Below are 20,696 nucleotides of genomic sequence, written 5' to 3'. Positions count from 1 at the left end.
CCTAAATTGTCTCGGTTTGCTTACGATTATGATATATTGTGTAATAATTAAGTGAACACTGGCCTTGTATCTGAACGCCACGAAGCACACTGAACTTCGTGTGTAACATTCGACTCATGGGTCATACACTGGACGCCAGTATTGTATACATACGATTTGTGACCACTATCTCAGATGTGATACAAGCAATCTCGCTGTATTTATTATTTAGTGTTCTGTCTGACGACAGGTCCATATGAACAGGATCCTTCCATCCTTTTCTCGGACTGGGACCTCTTCATATACGTTCTTGGCAGATGATCCAGAAGTGGTTTGCCATTGCCTTCTTCTGTGTGTGAATGGAGTAATTGTTGGGATGCCACGGAGAAACCGGGGAAGCCCCGGAGGAAAACTCCGTGTTGCCTAGACCACGGCCTTGCCCAGCACAAGTTATAAATTCGGGCACCGCCGGGAATCGAACCCGAGACCCCAGGATTACAAGGCCAGCGTTCTAACCGCTAGACCACCGTGTCTACTAATCTCGCTATAGCAGCAAGGAACTCACTGCGACCTGCGTGCCGTAACAGTTGTAATGGTGCCGTTTTTAAAAGTGTGTTTAGTTCTTGACATTGTTTCTTTGTCGCACGTTGAAATCGATTACTTTCTTATAAATCTCGTGCATTCCACCGGTTCTCAGTTTAAAGCTATTTTTAAATAAAAGGCAAGTGCAATTGTGTAACTAATTGAATGGAACATTTTTCTTGAAAAGATTATAGTTGCTCAGCTGGTAAATAATTCCTCCGAATTTAATGGAACCCTTAGGCTAATTATCGTGTTTAAAGGAGACCACAACTGGACGCCATCCCAAGCCAAATTAATCCAATCAGCACTCTCTCGCTCTTTTTATCGACATCTTTATTGAAATCATTCATCAGTCTATGCCTTGCTCTAGCAAGTGGGTAGCTTCCTCTCGGGTTTCCAGCTGAAGTGTTGGCATTTTTAACAAATCCGACGACATCTACTGCTGCACGCGAAGACAGAAGCCCGCATGGGAGAGAAGAGGAATTCAAACAGATTTTTTGGTGGGGAACCCAAAAGGAAAGAAACCACTAGGACGACAATATTAAAATGGATCATAGAGATATAGGATGGATTGGTATGGACTGGAATTGTCTGGCTCAGGATAGGTACCAGAGGTGGGCTTTTATGAACACGGTAATGAAACTTTACGGTCCATAAAATGTTCTTTAAAACCACAACAGAGACTAGCTCTAAGTAAGGGACCCAACAGAGTAGGTACCTCTCACCTGAAGACGGAGACAGAACCAGCCTCCGAAACGTCGTGATTTTAAAGATCAGACAATGGAAAAAGTTCTGAAAATGAATAATTTTAAGTGTAAACTACCGTCGTCAAAACCCTTTGAGAGAAGAAATTACTTTAATAATATAAGAATTTTATTCACTTTCTTGATATTAAAATTCTAGTACCTTCCACTAAATGCCACATGTATTGCTATAAAACATATTGGTCCAACTGTTTTCTTCCCTTGAGCCAAAATTAATTTTCACACTGGACCCAAAGGCCAAGAATCTCCTCTTGGTAGAGTTATCTATTATTTTAAGATCTCTCCTGCATCAGCTTGTATCTGACAACTTGAAACCTTACACTTTACAATAAGGTTTGAATGTCCGACGCTCTACGATGCTACAGAGTGAAGCAGACGCCACGATTTACATATCAGGAGAGTGGAGGAACCCGTTATTCACGGTTTGTATCAATCCCTAAGTAATCGTATCATTCTTGTCACAAAGGCCCGACAGTCAGGTTCGAACCCCGACTGAGACTGTTCAATCAAATCAGGAGCACTGTGAGTCTAATTTAAATATCATACGTAATGACGTCGCCGATTTCCAATGCCAGGTCGCGGAGAGACAGGAACTGTTCCAAAGCAATCAAATCTCCACACAAAATGAAATATGCTTTATTAATAACGCCATAGAAAATTGTAAAGAAAGCAAAGCTTCGTGTAGAAAAACGTTTATCAAACATAGACAGTAGCAATGAAGTCGAACAGTTGAAATGTAAAGTGGATCAACTTGAAGGGCGCATGGAAGTGTTGCAGTACAGAAACAATGAGAGACTGAGCCGTCATATAAATCCTACTCACTCTGATGACAACTCTCTCACAAACCCATTCAGGTCTGTTGATTTAACATGTGACCATGCTAATGACGTATCTCTGAATGGTCAGGATGGCGATAATGCAAGTGCCTTACCAACTGTGGATCGGTCCTGCGCCTGTTGTAAAAATTTTAATATCTTTTCTGTCGATTTAGCGTAGCCGACTTTTGAAAATTTTCCGGGACAGAATGCGAAGGTCCATTTAGAATCCTTCACTGACTATATGAAATTAAAGAACATTCCCACTAATTTGCAATTATTTATCTTGGTTAAATCTTTGAAAGGGCTTTTTGTCAGTACGTGGGCTTCTGGTATGTCTCGGAACATATGGAAATTTGTAGAATTCAAAGACGCCCTTTTGTTACAATATTGGAACGTGACATGCCAATCTAAGGTCCGTGTTTCTATTTATGAAGACCGGTACCACAAGGAAAATCGAATGAGCTACGCCGACCATTTGATGAAATATATCGTCAAGGCTAAATATTTAGATCAGTGGTATTCAACCTGGGGTACGCGAAGACATCTTGGGGGGTACGTGAAATTTAAAAAAATATATATTATTTTATGATAAACACTAAATAATCAGTAATGTAATTTATTTAATTTATTTTAGATATAGATTATATACTATGTATAACTTTAATTATACACCAACAACTTTGGGGGTACAAAGTTGAAGAAAAATTATATCTGGGAGTACGCGAACAAAAAATGGTTAAATATCACTGATTTAGATCATACTATGACCGAGACTGAAATCTTAGAAGCAATTCGACATCACTTCCCGATTCAGCTGCAAAGATCATGGGTAGTTGGGCAACCGAGAAGCATGCCAGACGCGATCACATTTCTAAACGAGGTGGAGACATTAAATCACAGCTAATCGTCGTCAAACTACTCTTCAGCAGCATCGAATCCAGGACCTCGTTTCAACAGAAACCACGGTCAGGACAATAGACGGAGGAGTCCGCCGCGTGTATAACAGGTACATTGCAACGAACGCGATTACAGACGTAGACGGTAACCTCGCCGACAACATTATCGGGAATCGTTGCGTGATTTTAACTCACAAGGTCTAAGCACTACGTATGGAGAAGTTAGAAACAACCCAGGATCAAACCAAAGACCTCTCATGAATCGACAGGCTTCATCGTACGTTCCGAGGCAGGCAAACCATAACGACGTGCGTTCGAACGCTGAGCGTTGGGAAAACCAATAAGTGACGTTACAGAGGCCGAAGTGATGTCATTGGCAAAGTCGAACAATCTACCAAATTTAAAAATACTGATCAAACGTCTTTTAAAGAAGATGGAGAAGAAATGCCATAATTTTGTCACAGAAGTGACGTCACCTGCACTTATCAGATTAGTAGTGAAAATTTACGAAGATGCCCTCTTCTCAGCTTATACTGTGGTAACGTTATCGTCTGCTCTACTTGGCTCAGGGTCACAGGTTTCGTTAATGTCCGAACAGTTCTATCGGAACTTAACAGGAGAGGGACATCTAACCGAAGAGCTACCTACGACTTGTTTGATATTGACCAGTGCTTTCAAAAACAAATCAACCAGGATTAAAGTGCAAGCTTTGATCATACGACCATGTTTTCTCAATATCATCGCAATTAGCTAATCAGACACTTCTTGGTGCCGACTTCTTACATTTTTACAAATTCTTCATTGATTTCAACGAAGAATGCTTAGTTAGACGCGACTCCGAAGTAGACGGAAGGACATACAAACATCCATTTAATCAGGAAATCGAAAGTGTCGACGAGAAGGGCATCGAGAAAGATCTCTTATTCTGCCTTCTGGTGGTTAAGGATGAGAACCGTAATGGCAAAGAATCGACGAGGTTATTGGTACTAACTTTGGATCACCGTAGGAACCGAGTGGAACATGAAGACGGGAAAAGTCTACGAAATCTACGATTTAAAACCTTGCATACCGTTTAGTGTATTGGAATATAAATCATGCATACGTACAAAACTGTTTACACTTTGAAGGACACTAAAGCTAAAAGCGTTTCGACCTCAAGAGGTCATCATCAGTGGCAAAACAAATTAATTCATATAATACAAAAAAGACTATGGTCTTTTACAGAGCATAAAAGGTATGTAATTTACAAGACCATACTTATGTAATAGCTCACTGGACGTTGATGGCACAGGAGTTGGTGTACTTAGCTTTTATGTCCACAGGCCTAATTGCCGTGGTTGCGTCGTCTGTGCCTGTGAACTTCAACGATGCGTGGGCGTTACTGTCAGTTTTAAAAATGTGCAGGGTATATATTAACTCTGATATCAGTGTGGCCAACTATTGCATAAGAAATTTTACTTTTCTTCTGTTTATTGCCAGGTCAAATAACAACTTGGAGTCATGGGCTTTCTGTTCATTTATGATGTTCTGCTTTTTGCTGGTTTTATAGATATGGAATTTTTCTAAAATGTCAAGCATTTTACCTTTCGAGGCTATTCTTAACATATCTTCCATGGGACCGTATCAATGTCAGTGGTCGAGAATATGTTGGGCGTATTTTAATTTTGTTACGTTGAATCTAATGTCGTGGGCATGCTCTTTAAATTTGGTTTTAAATTCCCAATTGACCAATACAAACCTGTTCGCAGCTACCGCATTTTAACTTATATATATATATATATATATATATATATACCACTTTTATTGTATATTATCTTGTTTTTTTAATTTCATCGGAATTTTATGGCGTTATTGACTTTGTAGGCTACTTTGACATTCGTGTTTTTGAATATTTTGGTGAGTGTTCTAATACTAGTGTAATTCAATAACGGTTATAACTCCAGATACATAAAAAATTCCTATAACCTAATTACAACATCTAAATGTAGCCCAACCCACCACAAATAGTAAAATATGGTCCAGTTTCACATTCTTTGGCACCAGTATTAGAACCCTCACCAACCTATACTCATGTCCTTAAAGTAAGAGTTCTACTGATCAGTACAGTTATGTTCTCTATGATAACTTAACCCCTCAACTAGAATTATACTGGTCAAAAGATGTTTGTTATTACATGTTGCACGAGAGAATCTTGTAGTGTCCACTCAAGTATTTAAAAGTCCCTGAACATCAAACCAAAATAATACCTACACAAGTAATAAAGTAGAAATAAAAATATAGCATATACCGATCCCCGGTTATACCGCGGGGTTTGGGGGGGGGGTCGGGTTTTGACCCCCGTTATAGGACAACCGCGCTATAACTGATGCCTACAATTTTTTCCAAATTCTTTGATTCTCGCTCCGAACGGACTCCGAATATATACAGGAAACTCTCGGTTTACGAACATTCGCTATAAAGAACGTAACAATTCATTAAAAATTTCTTAAAGTCGCCAATAGATAAAGTTCCTTATAAAATGAAATGCCAAACGTTTAGTGAACATAATTGTAAGATTTAAATAAATAAACTTTTAAAAAATGTATTTATTATAATAATTATCAGAAAAGTATTATATGATAATTATACTGAACTGTTCTTGGTTAATAAAACTAATCTAGGGAGTACAAAAACGTTGGTTTAGATGTAACGCCGCGTAGAATGTTTTCTCGCATAACGCATAAATACATTATAATAAAACGTATTGTATAGACCAGTGGTATTCAAACTTTTTTGTTCGCGTACCCCCAGATATAATTTCTCTTCAACTTTGTACCCCCAAAGTTGTTGGTGTTTAATTCAAGTTATATATAGTATATAATCTACATCTAAAATAAATTAAATAAATTACATTACTGATTATACAGTGTTTATCATAAAATAATATATTTTTTAAATTTCACGAACCCCTTAAGATGTCTTCGCGTACCCCCTGGGGTACGCGTACCCCAGGTTGAATACCACTGGTATAGACCATTCGATGTTTAGTACATGGTTTTAATGCTTTTCAAATGGCTGTTAACTTATACGATACGTATCGTAAGAGCTCAGGAATGCAAGATACACACACGAAGGCAAACATTGCACCTTTTGATTATCTTTGAAATTTTAATTTAACTTTAATCCACTGTGGTGCACGCGTAACCGGTTTGCAGTTTGTTGGTTCTTCCCACATATACATACTAAACTAACTAACTAGATGGCTTACCGAACCCGAAGGTTCATCACCGAATTAACCAAAGCCCTCCACCTGACCCTGTCCTTGGCCAACAAAATCCGGTCTCCATCAACTCCTATCTCCCATAGATCCCGCCTGACATTATCCTCCCATCTACGTCTAGGTCTCCCCAGCGGTCTCTTTCCCTCAGGCTTCCCAACCAATACCCGGTGCACATCTCTTGTCCTATCCATGCGCGCTACATGCCCGCCCATGTCATTCCTCTCGACAGACATACTGCAGTTATTTATAAATTACGAGTGTTTACGGTTTGGCAGGGGAGAGAGGTTGTGTGACGTAATAATAAACAACAGCATTACCCGAGTATTATGTTGCCTAGCAACAGCTGGTAAACAGCGTTTTAGTAAGTTATTCATTGTTGAGAAACAGTTGGTAAACAGAGTGTAGAAGGAGCGGTGTGAGGAAGGATGTATAAGTCTAAAGCTCCTAGATTTCCGCAAGGCAAGAGTAAGTACACTAATGCATACACAGATCAAATATTACCGCGTTTCATTGTAGTACTAAATCTGTTTTCTGTCGCAAATGTGTCAATGAGGAATTTCATACTTTACGCAAGCCCTTTCATAACACCTGCAGCTTCAAAAAACTTATAACTAAACGAAGGATGAATCTTAGGGTGGCCACACACGCTACGGCTTATCGGAAGGCTTGCGTCTGTGAAGGCCAACCTTCCTGCAAACCGGAGCGTGTGTTGAATTTGGCCGGAAACCGAGCCTCCGATAAATCTGCAGTCGCTTAATTTTTTGCCTCGAGGTTTACTGGATGTTTACAAGTCGTAACGTGTGTGGGCAGAGACGAGGTTAAAGACAAGGCTTGTAGCATTTAGACATCTCAACCAGCCACCAAAAACTTCAAATCCTCGTAGTATCTTCCAGTGGCCAGAAACCTTTGGATAGCGCACAACCGTTCATGCGGAGAAATTCCTGTTCTCTATACGGTATCTTCCTTCCCGATAACTGGAGAAACTAAGTTTAACAGTTCTAAATATGTGTCCTCACCCATTTGCAGGTAGTTATGCCAGTCCGTCGACTCTAATCGAATTTCATTCAACAAATTAATGTGAGAATGTTTTGATCCATCTAATCAACTTCTGATCCACTTAGAACGTTTCAACTTTCTTTTATTTTTCAACATTAAAGTAACAACAAGACCGATTAAAATAGCATCGTCTTCACTGATCATGTTGTAGCATTGACTGAAGAATAAAAACGCTGAGCACAAATCTGCCACAAAGTCTGTACGTGTGTGTGCAATTTGATTTTTAAAACAATGTAATCTGTAATGCATTTTGGATTCTTTTTTAGTCTCTGCGTCCTCTCCGAGGTATGAGGCAAAGGACAACAAAGGAAAGCGTCAAGTCCCATATAATAAACAGAAGACTTCCAGGTTTGATGCGAGGCCATGCAAAATCCACGGTGAAGTTGGAGGAACGTCCAGGGTAACTTTCTTTACTTAATTTACTTCCTGGAGTAGATTCCTGTTTGAAAGGATGATAATTCATTACCATGTTCACAAAAGCATACCACTGGACCTTATACTGAGCGGGATAAATCCACTCCACATCATCACACCCCATTCATTGAAGAGCCATTTCAATATTACTTTCCCACTTGTTCAAAGTTCTCCGAAGTTCCTTCAGTTTATCCCCAATCATGCATTTTGCTGCGATCTCACCCTTCTTGATTTAATCACATTTTCTTTGCTTGCATATCCTGAACAGAGTCTTTAGCCCAAGTATTCATTTGGGGACCCTGTCACCAGAGCAGTCACTTCACACAGTTTACTCATTTAATCGAAACGTATCTCAACACGTAACTTACAATACATTATGTACATACACACGCGTACAAGCATAATGCTGAGGTGGTTAAGATGAACTCTGTATTTCAGTACAAACTGTATCATCTTACCGTTTCTTTTCCCAGAGCACATAAAATTAATGCATAATGGGACAGTAATATCTGCTAAATGATCCTTTATTAAATTTAGGCATAGGAGTCTACCCCAAAAGTTATGGAGGAAATTTACTTCCAATTCAAATCAAATTAACACAAGTTCATGCTGTGAAGCTCCTTGTATTACATTTCCATCATTTTATGTTCTTCATATTGCAGAGCTTCAAATGTGTCTGTACTTATTCCTCTTGTTCCACGGACTAATTCAGAGCTGAGCGAACTTGAATATTTTCTTGTAAATTGTCTTTTTGGTATCAGAGCGTTTATGTGTCATATTTAATGAGTCCTGATTGTAATGATACGATCACGTAACTGATTTTTGTTGTAAGCTGTGTTTTGTATTGCAGAATCTGGTTAAGACCATCAAAGCTCATTGCATTTTCCTGTATATTTTCTTGAATTTTAAAAGAAATGCAAAATGTAGATTTAGGCCCACAGGATGCTAAACAGCGGTTGAGACAGTGTCAAATATTTCCAAATTGTAATTGCATGTTAATTATTTGTAGCACATTCGTTTCCTTACCTCTAAATATACGCACCTGATTCAGTATCATTTAGTAACGTCAGGACTAGGCAGAAATTTATGTTGACTGTCATATTACACTTTAGTGCAATCAGCATTGAATCAAAATACCATTAAATCCATCTCTGGTGGAAACTGCAATGAACAGAAGATGTCCTTAGAGGATAAGTGTCCTTTTCCAAGGAAAGAACAGTGACATTATGAATGACAAAGACATAATATTGAACAGTCTACTGGATTAGTTATTATTTTCTGCTCACGCTATAGTTCCATCAAGTTATCTGGAAAAAATAGTTGTCACAAATCAGAAGACTCCCAGAAAGAAACTGAAATAAAATAAATGCATTTCTCAGTAAACAAGTTGTACATACATATGCGGTATGAACTTATGTTGGTCATGTGGATTCATGTTTACTTATCTAGAAATGGTGTTAAAAGGAATTGACATGGAATTAGAGAAAAAATCACTGGTCCCTTTGGATAACAGGGAATGTGGTTCTCCCTAACCTATAATCCTGTTTCTTTCAGGAAAGAACTGGAAGGCTGGGAAGTAAAACATCATACACACAAAAAATCAGGACTGATTCTTCTCCTTCAACATCAAAAATAAGAACACAACATTCCATGAGGTTGGATGAGAATGAGCTGAATCACATGCGAGCAGAGTTCCTTAGACTAAAGAAACGATATGACTCAATGAAACCCAATTTTATTAATCGACAGGTGAGGAACTCCAAGTCAATGCTTATAATTTATATTATGCATTCCTTGTATGAAGAGCATGAAACGACAGACCTGCGGGTAATCACTGTGTCCATATTCCATCTACAAGTTTCATGTTTATGAAACATAGTATTTGGGGGTAGGGGGTGACACAATGCACTAGAAGTTTCTGTTTCTGTTCTTTTGAATACCAAGCAATGGACAAAGACCAAGAAATTAATAATCCTGAGTGTAACTGACCATCGTCAGAACCCTTTAAAATAGCATAAAGTTTTATTTTAAATCACTCTTAAATCAGATATTACCCATTTCCAATAAAATAGCAAATCACACAGAAAACTAGTGAATTATATTAATGTCTCATCGACATCTACAACTTTTATTTCAAACATTTTTTATGTTGTTTGTGACTACTTAATGGAATGAAAAAAACTGGTCTCTGCAGGATCACATGTAGTACATTTATCTTTCCAACAGAGTGCTGGTAACTGCTGCAAATGACCACCAAAACCAGCAGGGGTATGTAACACAGCAAAGAATTTAAATGCAAAATGGTGCTAAAATAAAGCATTGTGCATGGTTTTATTTCAGGATAGAATCATAAAATTGCATACAAGCCTTGTTGAACTGCATGACCAGATAATGAAATTAGGTGGAACAGATTTAGAAGTAGACAACCTTGAAATAGTTGCCTTCTCCCACACACAATACAACAAGAAAAAAGATGAAGTCGACTAGAATCCTGGTGTCAGCACAATTAAGGGTAAGCCAAAGCTTTCATGATATTTCTCCATGGCATTTTCCAGAGAATAAATATTATACGAGGTGCGATCGGAAATGTTCCAGACTGTGTCAATAGAGGGCGAACCGGATGTAGTACGAGCTTCTGCCGCTAGGGGATAGGCCTACATTCATAGTGAATCAGTGTGCCAGCCGGCATCATCGAATTAGCATTTGTTTCTTAGTTACGGGCGTTTTGGTAGTGCATTACACCGACCCTCCTGCGATTTCGGAATGGCGGATTTTCATGAACAAATCAAATTTTGCCAAAGACTCGCCAAAACGGCTACGGAAACCTATGAAATGCTAAAGCGAGCATTTGGGGAGTCCGCAATGGGTCGTGCACAAACTTTTGTGTGGCATTCACGTTTTAAAAATGGCCGAACCTCTGTCGATGATGACGAGCGTTCTGGACGACCATCTTCGAGCACAACGCCCGAAAATGTTACGAAGATTCGGCAGGCCATTCACGAAGATCGACGTCGTACCATCAACGACTTGTGCGACATTGTTGGGATAGGCTATGGGACCTGTCAGCTGATTCTAAAGGAAGAACTCCACATGCGACGCATCATGACAACGCGCCAGCGCACACCGCCCTCAAAGTTCGGCAGTTTTTGGCCTCAAACACCATGGCCGTCATCCCGCACCCTCCTTATTCGCCGTGTGACTTCTTCCTCTTCCCAAAGATGAAAATTCAGCTAAAGGGAAGGAGATTTGAGACGATAGAAGAGATTCAGGCAGAATCGCAGATGGTGCTTGACAGGCTGACAAAGAAAGATTTCCAGGGATGCTTCCAGGCTTGGCAGTGGCGCTGGGATCGTTGTGTTCACTCCCAGGGGAACTGTTTCGAGGGTTATGGATGAATTTAATACCTGAGATAAGTGTACGGGTTTTTATAGGCGCAGTCTGGAAACTTTCCGATCGAACCTCGTATTTGATACAGTATTTTCAAGCTGTAGACTTGCTTGAATGAGTTCCCCATTTTTTTTTAAATTTTCTTCAGTAATCATTTACATAGTGAACCAGTCATGAATCAGCCACATGCTGAGTTATGAAGTCAGTCACTTAATGAGTTAAAAAACAGCCAGTTTTCCTGCAAAATGACTGTGCATTAGTAACTGGTGAGTCAGTGAGTCACTATGTCTATTGGTCAGAAAGGCAGTGAGTCATCCACTAACCTGCTAATTCAGCCAGCATAATCCGCAGCCTCCATTATTTCTTTGTCTTTATCTGTGGTTCAATGTTTTACTTTCTTTCTAACTTGTTTCTTTCCTTCTCACATTCTTCTTTCATTCTTGCGTCATCAAATATGCCAGGGTCCATCCAGGCGAATGCCAGTATAGTACCTTAAAATAGGCCACATTCCTCGTCAGTTCATTGATAATTATGTAATTTGATGCTGTACAGTCTGCATTACTGACAGTATCATTGAAAGAATACAAAAAATAAATAGTTTTTCTTTGTTTCATGTCTTCTACTTACACTCATTTTTGATCTCTTTCTTTCTTTCTTTCTTTCTTTCCTTCCTCATTTCTTCATTTATCTCCTCCTTTCTTTCCGTCTTTATTTTTCTTTCTTTATGGACCACACCTTCTACAAGACTGCAATCTTAAAACTATTGTTGTGCATGTAACAATGTTGCAGGTCATAACCTCCTTGGAAATCAGGACATAAATCTGACTGGGGAACCGCAGTCAATCACAGAGGAAGTGAAGAGTAAGCAGGATAAGGACAGGGGCTTGGAAGAGGTAACAACATTATTCTAATCCTTTTTGTGCCACACACAATATATCTGATTTGAAAACGCTTATAAAATGTCCTCTTCTCACGAAGTAAGAAGCCAGATTTCACAGCCACACAAAAGTACAGGTAAAATTATGAAATATTTCAGTTTGTTCAAGAGGCTTGGCTACACTGCTTAAGCATTAAGCACTTCGTTTTGGTAGTGGGTCTGGTTGACCTACAGGCAAGTTAATTTTAAAGCTTTAGTTTATTTCATGAAGTGAATTAAAATTCCTGAATAAACAGCATAGTTGAGTCATAACCCTTATACCACATCATTTAAATTTACTGTAGCGTGATATCACGAGATTAGTAATTTAAACACTCTTCATACATCCCTTCGCTGTGTGCATGCATGTAACATTTATTGCATTAAGTGACGTAAAAAAGCAGGTCTTGTGATAGCAGCATTATTTACTTTCATGTAAAGAGCGAAAGAGGTGTGAAGTTGTTTGTGTGGCTAAGAAGCACACCATGAAGACATTTAAGTTTGAAAGGCTGTACGCTCTACACATTCTTAAATTTGATGCCTTCTGAAGATGTGGTGTCCCTTCCACAAACTGGTCACTTTACCCCAGGAAAAGAACACCAGGTGTCCACTGGACAGGATGTTGGATTAGCTACTCAAAAACAGATTTGTGTCCAGTCTCTCCTGAAGCCTCAAGTTACGACATTATGAGATTGGCCAATTGAAACACTTTCCATGTACAGAGTTTTAATATATTCGGTGCTGTTGGTATTAATTACTTTTGCTGTTCTCTAAGGTGTGAGCCGATGTAAAACGCGAAATACAGAATACTTACACAAGTTGTATTCATTTTCAAGGCACAGAAAGATGTTCCAACAGAAGTGGATGAAACCAGAGATTTATCCTCAGTGGGTAAAGAAAGGAAGAGACTTTGGACTGATGTGTTCAGGATTAGAAAGTGGAAAATATGGAGAAGGAAGAACAATGTTTCCTAGCACTCTTCAACAGACAGTGAATTAGTCGCTAATAAATCGCAGGTGTAACTTCTGTTCAAACAGGGTTGGCACAGATACTTCCAAGACCAGTGGATGTTTAAATCTATAGAATGTTGTGATCTGTGTTTGTATAATTTTATAGTAATATCTCAGTGCAGCTTACTGCCGCCATGATCAGGGCGTTAAGTAAGCTGTGGATGAAAAATTGGGTTCAGATGCGGGAATTAGTTGATCAGGTCAAGGCTGTTCTCATGACCAGCATTGAGGGACTTGATGGTATGGACGAATTTTAATGAATTCTTCAATGGTAGTGAGATTTCCCCAACTGTCCTTCGATCAAACTGGCTGGATGTTGGTCCAATGTATAGGTTTGGGCCCTTATGGTGCTTGTCATTGGCCTAGGAACCACTGCTGAGCACACTGGAGGCCTTCATCTTTCCATTTTCTGTTAGACATCAAAGATGCTTCTTCCAGCAGAGATCTGACAGCCTTCTTAACACTGCTGAGTAGAAGGCTGGCAATTCACTTCTGGAAGATTTGGCTGGGGAGGTCTGACAGATAACTGATGGCCATTTCCACAGCTGTGCAGAGAAAATGAGAAGGCCAGACTTCATGGTGCAGCATCCCAGCAACCAATCATCTTAGTGGTTCCCAACCTTTACCTATTTGCATTTGGAATTCTGAAGATCCACCATTAAACACAGCATTTACCTGCCCAAAGCAAAGGATTCTACATTGTCAAACCTGTTCCCATAACTCAACCATTTAGCATCCTGTGGATAGAGACAGTAAGCACCTACGAAACATCAGTGAACTAATGCCAGACTTCATGGTGCAGCATCCCAGCAACCAGTCATCTAACTCAGTGGTTCCCAATGTTTTCCTATTTGCACGTAAGCAAAGATGCATGACAGTTTGTAACGACCACAACCATCTCTACGTCATATTGTACAAAGCAAATAATGATCAAAATAATAAAATTATTGTAAGCATAACAAAATATGTTTATTTTCAAAAAGCTGTTCTTCTTCTTCTTCTTATTGCTTCCAATTCGCAAGGGACTGACCCAACTTTTTCAAAGTAATCTCGATAATTACACTTGTACATTTGCCGCTCAGTTTTTCTCCTAAGCTATGAAATGTCATGAAATAATGTGTCTGTACTGTAGATCATTGTCATCAATTCCAAAACCTTCCACACTGCGATCATTTCTGAGATAATTGTGCAAGACACAGGTACCATGATAACTTTTTCTGTTTTCAGGACTCAGTTGCATTCGGCCATAAAATATTCTTTATTTGAATAAAAATACCGAAAGCATTCTCAACAACTCGGCGTACTCTTGACAGTCTGTAATTATATGTATATTTGCTCTCATCATTTTGTGCTAAAATTCCTGAGTAAGTTCGGAGCATAAACCTCTTCAGGGAACTGCTTCATCACCAACCATTACAAAGGTTTTTCATTCTCACACAGTGGCTTACGATTGGGGATTGCATTTGGTTCCAGAGATTTTACATTGACAGACCTGGAGAAAAGACATCCATCAATAGACTTACCGTATCGACCAACACAAATTATTACATGTAATGCTAACAGAAGCACAGAAAATATCTTTTTGTAGTCGAAGAAAAGGGATCAACAATTATGTGGTGCTTGTATTTCAATATGTTTCCTGTCAATAGCTCAGTTGCAAGTAGGGAATTGCCACATCGAATAAAATTCTTCTGCTATATTCTTAAAAATTCCTTCTGCTGGTGATAGTTTATTCTAAATTGATTCGTAGTTTGACATGACTATTGAATTCACAGTTGAGTGTGCAATTCTATGACAGAAGCTCATAGTCTGTTAAATAAATGTGGAAGGGTGTTGGTGCGACATAATTGTCCTTAATGTTCATGCCCCAACTGAGGACAAAAGCAATGATATCAAGGATAGCTTTTATGAAGAATTGGGATCAGTATTTCATACATTTGGCAAGTATCACATGAAAATTCTGCTAGGAGATTTCAATGCAAAAATAGGGAGGGTGGACATTTACAAACCCACAATAGGTAACGAGAGTCTGCATGTACTTAGTAATGACAAAGGTACTATATCAAAATATCTAATTGTAAAAAATACCAAATTTCCACACTGTTATGTTCATAAATACACTTGGACTTCTCCGGATGGCAGCCCAGAATTACATAGATCATGTTTTAGTAGATAACAGAAGGCAGACAAATGTAATTGATGTCAGGTCATTCAGAGGAGCAGATTGTGACACTGATCATTATCTGGTGGTAGCAAGAGTGGGGGAGCGGCTTTCAGTAAGCAGATGAACACTTGGAGGGGGCATGTGAATCGTAACAACAGAAAATAAACCTAGTTCACTGCTTCACTGCTACATGGCTCTGGCAGTCAAATCAGGAGTGAGTAGAATTTGTGCAGAGTCATTCATGCTCAAAAGTAGTTCATGCTCTATTCAGGGCAGGGAATACAACGATAAGGAAAAGAGGTTGGTCAGCAAATGATTGCCCATCATCATCTAAAGTTGCACCAAAGAGGGCAGCAACTGTACCTAGGCCAGTGGACGATGTGAGGTATGACATTGTTGGTCACTGGCCTGTCCACATTGAAAACAAACAGAGGTGTAACTTTTGCATCTAGGCTAAAATGCAACAAGTGTGACAAAGCTCTTTGTCTAACCAAAGACAAGAATTGTTTCATGACCTATCATGTAAAATAGAAGAAACCAATTTGCATTTGTATTTCTAATTGTATTTGTATTGTGTTCTCAACTTGCTGTTGCACTTTCTTTCATTATAGGAATAGCTAATTTTGTGGAGGGACAATTTCTTGTAACTCATTGCATACTTTAATAAAAATTACCCAATGAACCAAACGCGTTACTGCTTCAGTTTCATCAATGAGTTGGTTTTGTATACAACAAAATTAAACCAAATTTCACTGTTCCATGACAGGCAATGGGTTTACACAGTAACATCATCAGAAATATATATCATACATACATCTTTGTCGCCGTTTGTGAACTAGTGGTTAGCGTGCTGGCCATTGGACCCAAGGTTCATGAGTTCAATACCGGTGAAGGGGAAGTAAAGCCGGCGGTCTCATGTCATAGATATACGGCATGTAAAAGAAACTTATGAGCATGATACGAGATGTTTCGTCAGCAAAATTCAGCAGCCATTTCTCACCCAAGTCTCCTGATTAACTGCTAGATGGCTCTGGCAGTCAAATCAGGATTGAGTTGAAATTGTGCAGAGTCAGTGGGCTGGTCACTCACTACACATAAATGCACACTTCAAGACCAAGAAATCTCCGAAAAGGAGGCGGTGAAAACCTACAACTGGGTTGTAGAGCCAAGAAACAACAAATATTCATAAAAATCTGAAAGAATAATTCTTAATGAAACTGTAGTTTTTAACCATAATGATGGCGTCATGACAGATGGCATATCAACATCTTCACATAAATGGAGATATTTAGTCTGACAATATAAAATTTGGATGTATGTCATATCAGAAGGGCATAATGCTACTGTAGGTTGACATAAGGATACAGATAATTACATTAGTCCACATGAACACTAAAATGGCACATTTGTCAACCAAAATAATCTTATGAATCTTATCCTGCAAATTAGTCAATTGTATGATATGATCTTTTGGCATTAATAATGTTTGTATATATTGTTCAGTATAGTAGGAGTTTATGTGATAATATTTTTGGGAAGTGTTTTGGGGTTATCTTAGAAATAAAACAACAGGTCAACAAAATTAAATCTTACAATTTGCTTTTCATTTATCTTTCTGGTATCAAGAGAAAACAATGACATATGCAGATCTGTTATTTCTTCTACCCCATTTCCTTGTTGCTCCACTCTGTTCATTTCTTTGTGTCATATGAATGCCTGAAGGATTTCTAAATTTACTTCCACTAATGGAACAATCTGAATGACACTAATATGTCAGAAATAATATATAAAACAAATCACAAAAAAAAAAAAATCATACATGCAATTCATGTAATATGTTAATAACCATTAAAACTATTTTACATGTCTCACCTCTGCATTGTTTTTTGTTTACTAGAACTTCTAAAAATGTGAGTTAATTTCAAGTAATGATGCTTTTCGTTTTCTCTGAGGTCTGGTCATTGAGAAACACTACACATACCCAATAAAGCATAGGGTACACAGGGAAGGCAGTAAAGTAAAGTTTGTCCTGCTACGTGCCATACAGGCGCTTGGGGTGAGAGGAGGTATAGCTCCTCTCTTCCTTGACCCCGGCACTAGATGGGGGTGGGTGGTCGGCACCCGGCCGGCTTTACCCCCGGGAAAGGACCCCGGTACCCATTGTAGAGGAGGCTGAGTGGGCCCCAGAGCCGGTCTGGACGCAGAGGCTAGAGGAAAAATCCTCTGCCCCCGTCGGGGATCGAACCCCGGTCGTCCAGCTTGTAGCTAGTCACTATACTGACTGAGCTATCCTGGCTCATCCACAGGAAAGGCAGTACTGCTAATTATATCTAGTACTGCAATGACAGCATGAATCAGAACTTTTAGCACAAGAAGACCTACAACGAGTGCACTTCTATATTATCAGTCAAGTACCTATTCCAAAATCAGATGATGTAAGAAATTAACCCATTATATCCTATAGTGAGCCTGACTTGTAAGCACAGTGAAGTGTGAACACTTACTCGTAGGCAGCAATTACTTGGGCTCTTCAAATGTCTAAGGTGATCACTGATTTGGTTGCCCAGAATTGCAAACATTAGGACGCGTGGTTAATTGTGTTATGATGGTGTATTTAGCATGAGACCTTCTGTGTTGAAAATTAATGACTGAGAATCTTCTTTAAACGACTTGTAATTAAATGTTCTATATAAGTTTGTTTAAATTAACATCTAAAGTAATAAAAACTCACGGTTTTTTGTTTTATATAGAATTTGATAACCTTATGTATTTGCCTTCCTGCAGTGAAATAAATTAGAAAATAATTTACATTAATTCAGTATCTTCCTTGACAGTAGCATTTACAAGGATGTATCGGATTTAAAACATATCTATATTTCGACCCATGATTAAAAAAAATACCCTGCTATAAAATAATAACAAAAAGGACAGGCAATATAAATGCAAGAATTTACAACATTTCAGTACTCTTCTCATTTTAAATTTATTTTAAAAAATTCATATGCCAACAACAAAAGAAAAGGGCCAAAATACCACAGTCACTATTGCACAAAAGGACAAATATAAAGCATAACAAATAAAGTGGGGGCTTTGTTACTCTTGACACCTCACCGATTAAATTTCACAAGTCAATAAAATATAATTATTAATATCTTTTTTCAAGATTGGTGCTACTGCTAAATGAAATACACCCATAAGTAATGTAAAGACTATATAGAATTTGAGGTTTTCACTGCGTTTACTAACTCTGTCCACTCACCCAATCATTTCACCTACCTGCGCACCTAAACTGAAAATTTAAATTGCACAGACCATAACCCACAACTAACACCATCAAGTCAAACACTCTTCAAGACATTATCACTCAAGGTAGTCAAGAAATTCCTTACCTTTTATGGACTAAAAACGTTCACTTGTTTTCACAAAAGCCCATCACTGGTCCTTCACCAGTCCACAGCCTCCAACCCTATTTCTTCAAGATCTATTTCAACACTGACAAGAAAAATATATGTACATATATCAAGTGATGATTTTGACAACAAACCAACTGCAGAATTTAAGTTTATGGATCCAGGTTTTCAGTCTTGTCCATCAATGATGTCTTGCTTAATTTCACAGTCATAACAAAATTATCTCCTTAGAAAGCTGAGATTTATTTAAAAAAGCAGGTTGAGCTATGAGGTTCCAGGTCAGACTGCAAGAATGGAATATTCTACAAAAAATTACCTAAGGAGCTTATGCTTCTAGGCATCACACACACCTGGAAAATTTTCCTTTTTGTGTCATGATTCAATATTTTTCAGTGAATTTATGACAAGGTTGGGTCTAGAACACAAACTGGACAAATGACGTCTATTCATACTTTCCCCAGGCCTAAGTTTAGTGCTTGTGCATAGTGGAAGCACTTTTCTGTCTATCCCATTCACATATGCTGTTCCTGTAAAATACTGCAATTGCATACAACAAAGCAGTGCTTATTTATTCACTATGATAACACTCACTGAATATCTGTAGCGCCGTTACAGTTACAGAACCTCATCTTAGGATGCAGCTACGCTATACGAGATACTGCTGCACCTTGTGTAAGACAGGAATTTGTAGTTCAGCAATGCCACATTGTACAAAATCTAGTTACAAAGAGAAAAACAGTGACAAAATTCACAATTAAACTTCATACACCACCTAATACAACATTTTATTTGTAGCATGCTACAAAGAACCAGGTTTGTTACACAGCAGCCCTGAGGACGACAGCAGAGATTTATCTCGAAACGTTGGCAGAAGATGTGGTTTATTAGCCATTCATCAACCTGACACGGCTTGTAACCCGAGAGTCTTTCAGCAAAGGATAACTAAATTGCACAAGGAATAATATCCTGCACGCGCACACACGCACAGAGGCAGGGACCAGGAACAGTAATCCAATGATAAAAGAATTCTACATTGTACATTGTAAACTAATAGGAAAATCTTATAAAATAAAAATGGAACACATAAAAAAACGGAGACAGGAAAACTACATCTGATCAAACAGATGTCCTCTGTTCTTATAAATAATGAAGAAGTAAATACCCAGAAAAAGTTTCTGATCATTTCAGTAGGCATATTTTCTTCAATAACATACATTGCACCAGTATAATTGCAGTGAAAATCATTAATCACACATTTCAAACCTATTGACATGTTATATGCAGAGCTTTCGAGACATATGCACGTACCTGTAAAATGATGGCTTCTTCCACTGCCCGTCATTTTTCACTTTGTTTCCTTCTGCCCAGCTGCTTGTTGCTTATATCCTTCTCTACTCTTCTCCTTTCTCAAAAATATTTCGCCTAACCATCCGTATACGATGTTGGTGTCATCTGTAATTCGTGCTTCTCAGGAATTCTGCCTCTCTCTCTCTTGTAAGTTCTATGAATATGTAATATGCTTCAAGTCGTTTATTTAACGATTACATCATCGTATTATGCACTTTCAACAGAAAGTATGCTTTATTTCGGTGGAGAAAAATAATATCAACTAGAAATTTACAAAATATGGTTCATTATCGGTTACATTAAATCTTTAGAACGATATTTCAGAATATGTCCTGCGACTGAAATGTAGTAGCGATATTTCAAATGGCGTCTAAAACACGATAAATGCATACTTACCTGGCGTAGGGGTTACCGTGATCCAGAAGGCGGTTCCCCCAGGGTGAGATCCTTCCATTGCACTTCGGTTGGGTTGACCCCTGCGATTGCCCCTAATGTGGGTAACTCGGGCGCGTAATTTTTGGTAGTCGGGACTGCGTTCGCGCTGTCCCGGTACTCTTTATTTTCATGTAGCTTTGTTGTGTGTTACGTAACTAGCAGTCTAAGATATAGTCAATATTGTATTTAAATTCAAGAGAAACAAAATAGTTTTACTAGATGCTAAGTCCTGAAAAAAACTGAGTTCATGTTAGTACCT

General features: G+C 38.6%; 1 protein-coding gene and 1 non-coding gene across 5 annotated transcripts; both read left to right on the top strand.

Moving 5' to 3' along the window:
• The first annotated feature begins 6,686 nt into the window (after positions 1–6,686).
• LOC110838324 (uncharacterized) lies at positions 6,687–14,045 on the top strand. Of its 4 annotated transcripts, none has more exons than XM_087345844.1 (6): positions 6,687–6,763; positions 7,621–7,754; positions 9,323–9,517; positions 10,109–10,280; positions 11,945–12,048; positions 12,908–14,045. In XM_087345844.1, exons 1-4 carry the CDS (start codon positions 6,724–6,726, stop codon positions 10,253–10,255), a joined length of 516 nt encoding a protein of 171 aa, XP_087201970.1. In that variant the 5' UTR covers positions 6,687–6,723; the 3' UTR covers positions 10,256–10,280; positions 11,945–12,048; positions 12,908–14,045. The 4 variants fall into 4 exon arrangements, with proteins under 4 accessions (XP_087201970.1, XP_087201971.1, XP_087201972.1 ...); XM_087345845.1 differs by having other exon boundaries at positions 12,847–14,045; XM_087345846.1 differs by lacking the exon at positions 12,908–14,045 and adding an exon at positions 12,513–12,814.
• Positions 14,046–20,390: 6,345 nt separating this feature from the next.
• Positions 20,391–20,553, top strand: LOC147874416 (U1 spliceosomal RNA). The gene has a single exon (XR_015534367.1). It is a non-coding gene; the product is annotated as a U1 spliceosomal RNA (small nuclear RNA).
• Positions 20,554–20,696: the final 143 nt, after the last annotated feature.

Source organism: Zootermopsis nevadensis, unplaced genomic scaffold, assembly GCF_977971745.1.
Source record: "Zootermopsis nevadensis isolate Lab colony 2312 unplaced genomic scaffold, Znev_1.0 Znev_ptg000009l, whole genome shotgun sequence".
Lineage (NCBI taxonomy): Eukaryota > Metazoa > Arthropoda > Insecta > Blattodea > Termopsidae > Zootermopsis > Zootermopsis nevadensis.
Note: the sequence above shows the minus strand (reverse complement) of the source record. Positions and strands in the feature narration are given on the sequence as shown.